General features: G+C 34.6%; 1 protein-coding gene across 1 annotated transcript; it reads right to left on the bottom strand.

Annotated features, from left to right (window-relative positions):
• Window positions 1-1,477: 1,477 nt before the first annotated feature.
• On the bottom strand, window positions 1,478-2,855 carry LOC127957133 (cytochrome c oxidase subunit 7C, mitochondrial). The gene is made up of 3 exons (XM_052555526.1): window positions 2,687-2,855; window positions 1,751-1,888; window positions 1,478-1,564 (listed from the first exon to the last, which is right to left on the bottom strand). The coding sequence occupies exons 1-2, from the start codon at window positions 2,759-2,761 to the stop codon at window positions 1,772-1,774; spliced, it is 192 nt and encodes a 63-aa protein (XP_052411486.1). The 5' UTR covers window positions 2,762-2,855; the 3' UTR covers window positions 1,478-1,564; window positions 1,751-1,771.
• Window positions 2,856-3,653: the final 798 nt, after the last annotated feature.

Here is a 3,653-nt window from a genome sequence, read left to right on the forward strand (position 1 = left end):
TAATTGAACTATAATGGGTTCATATATGAACTTCAACAGCAGAGGCACAAAGCTGACAATTGTAGAGGGAAAACAACACCCTTCCAAAATGCCTTTCCAGCTGTTAGTGAATGACTTCTCGGCGCATACATAGTATCCTGGCAGACGTTCCCATTTTAATCATCTTTACATTGTAATCACTGTTGTAGAACGCAATTCATTCTCATTAAGTGAGAATGTTTCTGGAGTCCTGCATGTGAATAAAACAGACACAGCTACGAACTTCTGATACTTTACAGCCTTTTCATGTCATTATATAGGTCCATAATATTTAAAGGGATAGTTGACCTAAAAATATGGAAAAAAATACTATATAAGTCAATGGCTACCGTCAGTTGAAACTCATATAGTTTTTAAACAAGTGGAGGGTGAGTAGTACATGAACAGAATTTTCTTTAAGAGAACTCTTTTTAGTAAACGTCATATCAGTGTTTAAGTGAAGATTTTATTGTACAAATGAATGGATGAATGAATAAAATGTAACCGACTCTGGAGAGATTCAATCCAAGTAGGGCTGCAACAAACAATTTTTTTGAAAAGCGATTAACGATTATTAGATTAATCGACTAACCACTGATTATTTCGCCGATTAATCAGTGGAGATTTATTTTTCAGCTTTTGCAATTAGTTAAAATACCGAGTTATACATATTCTAACAAATAAATTAAGGTAATCACTTCAGCATTTGAAAGTCATATTATGTAATTATAGTCATACAATTCAATTAAATAAATATATTTAGCACACAAAATGAGATCGCAGAGAAACTCGTATTCACCATTTAATTATCTGAAACATTTTTGTGAGTCATATGGATAAGAAACAAAATAAAGGTTAAGTGATAAGACATTTTGAGTATGTTCGTGCAAACATCCACATCTCTGTAAACAGATGTGTTTTAAACTGCTCACCACTGTCAGTTTTTGATGTGTTTATTTTGTTATTGAGAGGAAAGTGCACAGTATATATTTACATATACATCCAACAACGCTCAGCAGACTCCGATTTCTTCTCATGAACTGTATCCGGAATTAGTCTTGCGAAACAGTGCACACTGGTCAAAACGCATTATTGCAGGCTCTTTACTTTAGATCTTATGACATAAGACAAAGACTACTTGACAACAAAAACATTTGTCGACTAATCATTTCAGCCCTAAATCCAAATATACATTTACAAGGAGAACTGGTAACACTATTTTAAGGTTTGCTTGTTGCACGTCACATGTCCTTGCATATAGTTTATATGTATATATACACACGTATATACACATATACATATATACACACACACACACATATACATACATACATATCCTATAATATTGCTCAACAAGGACACCTTAAAATAAAGTGTAACCGGAGAATCATTTCATTTATGTACATTTTAGCCTATGCTTTTAGGAAAGCGTGAAATAAAGAAGGAGAAAACACAGCAATGTCATTGGCCATTTTTATTTACAATAACATTACAGGATCCACACCAGAAGAAACTGAGAGCTGTGTTGGACAAGAATCACACTGACCTAAAAGAAAAACAAAACACAAAGGAGCAATGTAAGAGGAGAATAAAAAAACAGGATCCTAAATTATTAATTGGTTATTGTTTGCAATAGTTTTCAAATTTTAATGAAGTTAAAGAACATTAAAGGTAATTTAGCCGTGAAGCACATGTGCTCAGAATGTGTATAGTAATATGTGAAGTTACTTACAACGTGTGACTGGTAGGAGCTTCACTTCTTCAGGATCTGATGCCTGACAACAATGAATGGGAAGGTGAATCCACTGCCAAAGAACAGCACCATCATGCCAAGAAGCCTCCACTTGTTCTCTACAGAGAATGGCAAGTTCTGCAAAAATGAAAACGTCAAAATTCATTTCAGAATTATGCTTTGACTTTCATCAAATTAATTACATTGAACAACACTACATTCATTAATAAAATTTGACTTAATCAGAAAGTTACTACTGAGATTATAATTTTTTTATTGGCTGAAAAGTCTATACTAGAGTTCCCACACCTATAGTTCAATAAATTAAAATCAAGATCTTCGCATTTGCCACTAGTTTGATAGAAAGATAAACAAAGACCAGTTTATAGCTAATTGTAATATTTAGGAGCTAAATAGAACTACAAAAGTATTTTATTTAAGATAGGTAATTTCCATGTCTGGGATCAGTGTAAAATATTAAGCAGCAGGTGCACTATTGCCAATGCAAGGGCATTTAACAATATTGCAGCACAACTTAATTAAAATAAACCAAATTGACATGAATGCATTCAAATTGAAAATCATTGAAGCTTACCCTAGACGTGACATATGCGGTTAACACAGACAGGTGCAGTGGCCTGATCATCTAAACATGCTAAACTAAGCTAAGCTAGGCTAGGCTAAACTAAGCTAAAGACACTCCTGCATTGCTCCCTTGCAGGTCCATTACAATCACGGATTAACAAGTTAATGAATTTATTTATATAAGCTTAACCACAGCCATGTACATATCAAACTGATAAGTTTTTACTAAACACTTTAAAGGACATCCGGAAGGGCTTCAGACGAACACAAGGCCTGTGACAACCAGTCATATAGAAGCTGAAGCTGAAACAACAAACGACTTATTTTGCTCATATCCTAAAATCTCCTCACCTTTCCTGGTCCCTCCGCATAGTGACTGGAGCGAACCGCAGAGGTGGCGAAGCGTCGCACGGCTTGTCCGAGCATAGTTCACTGCTGAAGTTTGAGATCTGCTCAATCCGAGTCTGACTCTCAATGACCTTCCTGCATGAAGATAAAGAACCAACAGCCTTATGGGTAACGTCAGTCACGCCGCGAGTTATTATGGGAAATGTAGTTTTAAAGCAGACGTCTCAAAAGTCACGTACGCTGACACAACAATCAGCCTGAATTTCACAATAACGAAGATTTTACTTGAATAATTAATATCCAAATAATTTTGCTACAAGTCTGGTGATTTATTTTCCTGCTGTAACGTATAGCTTAGTTTATAGTTAGCCCATCCTAACCTGAGCAGAGGCTACATGTAGCTTTTGATGCAATCATTGCATTTGTCCTTAACATTATTATAAAAATATGTGTACACAATTGTTGTAATAGCTACACAAGCCTTCAACAGAGACTGTAGCCTATTGATTGATTGATGTTATGTAGGCCTAACATGCAATCAGCTGTAGGTATTAAATTAAATCATGTGAAAGCTAAGCCTACTAAGATTCTTGCTATTATTATTGCTGTTTGCCTTATTTTTAGTACAGTTCTCATTCAAGGTAATTATTATGAAAATAGGCTACTCGAAAACTTGTGATTTCTACTAAGTTCACTACTGTAAATTGATTTACAGTACTGAGGAAATACAGTAGACCGTATATTTTCCCATAATTCTTTTGCTATTTACAGTAAAATACTGTATACACATTTTACTGTACATATTACAGTAAAATCCTGTTCAAATTACAAAAATCAGTTACAGTGTAGCTTGCTTCTGAGTTCCACATAGCCTACATGTGAAAAGCAGTAGTCTTATGTCACACTCCTTAATATTTATGAAGCAGTAGCCTACATGCAATTTAAAGCTTAGCCTAGATTTTTGAATGCA

The sequence above is a fragment of the Carassius gibelio genome, chromosome B5 (genome assembly GCF_023724105.1).
Source record: "Carassius gibelio isolate Cgi1373 ecotype wild population from Czech Republic chromosome B5, carGib1.2-hapl.c, whole genome shotgun sequence".
Classification (NCBI taxonomy): Eukaryota; Metazoa; Chordata; class Actinopteri; order Cypriniformes; family Cyprinidae; genus Carassius; species Carassius gibelio.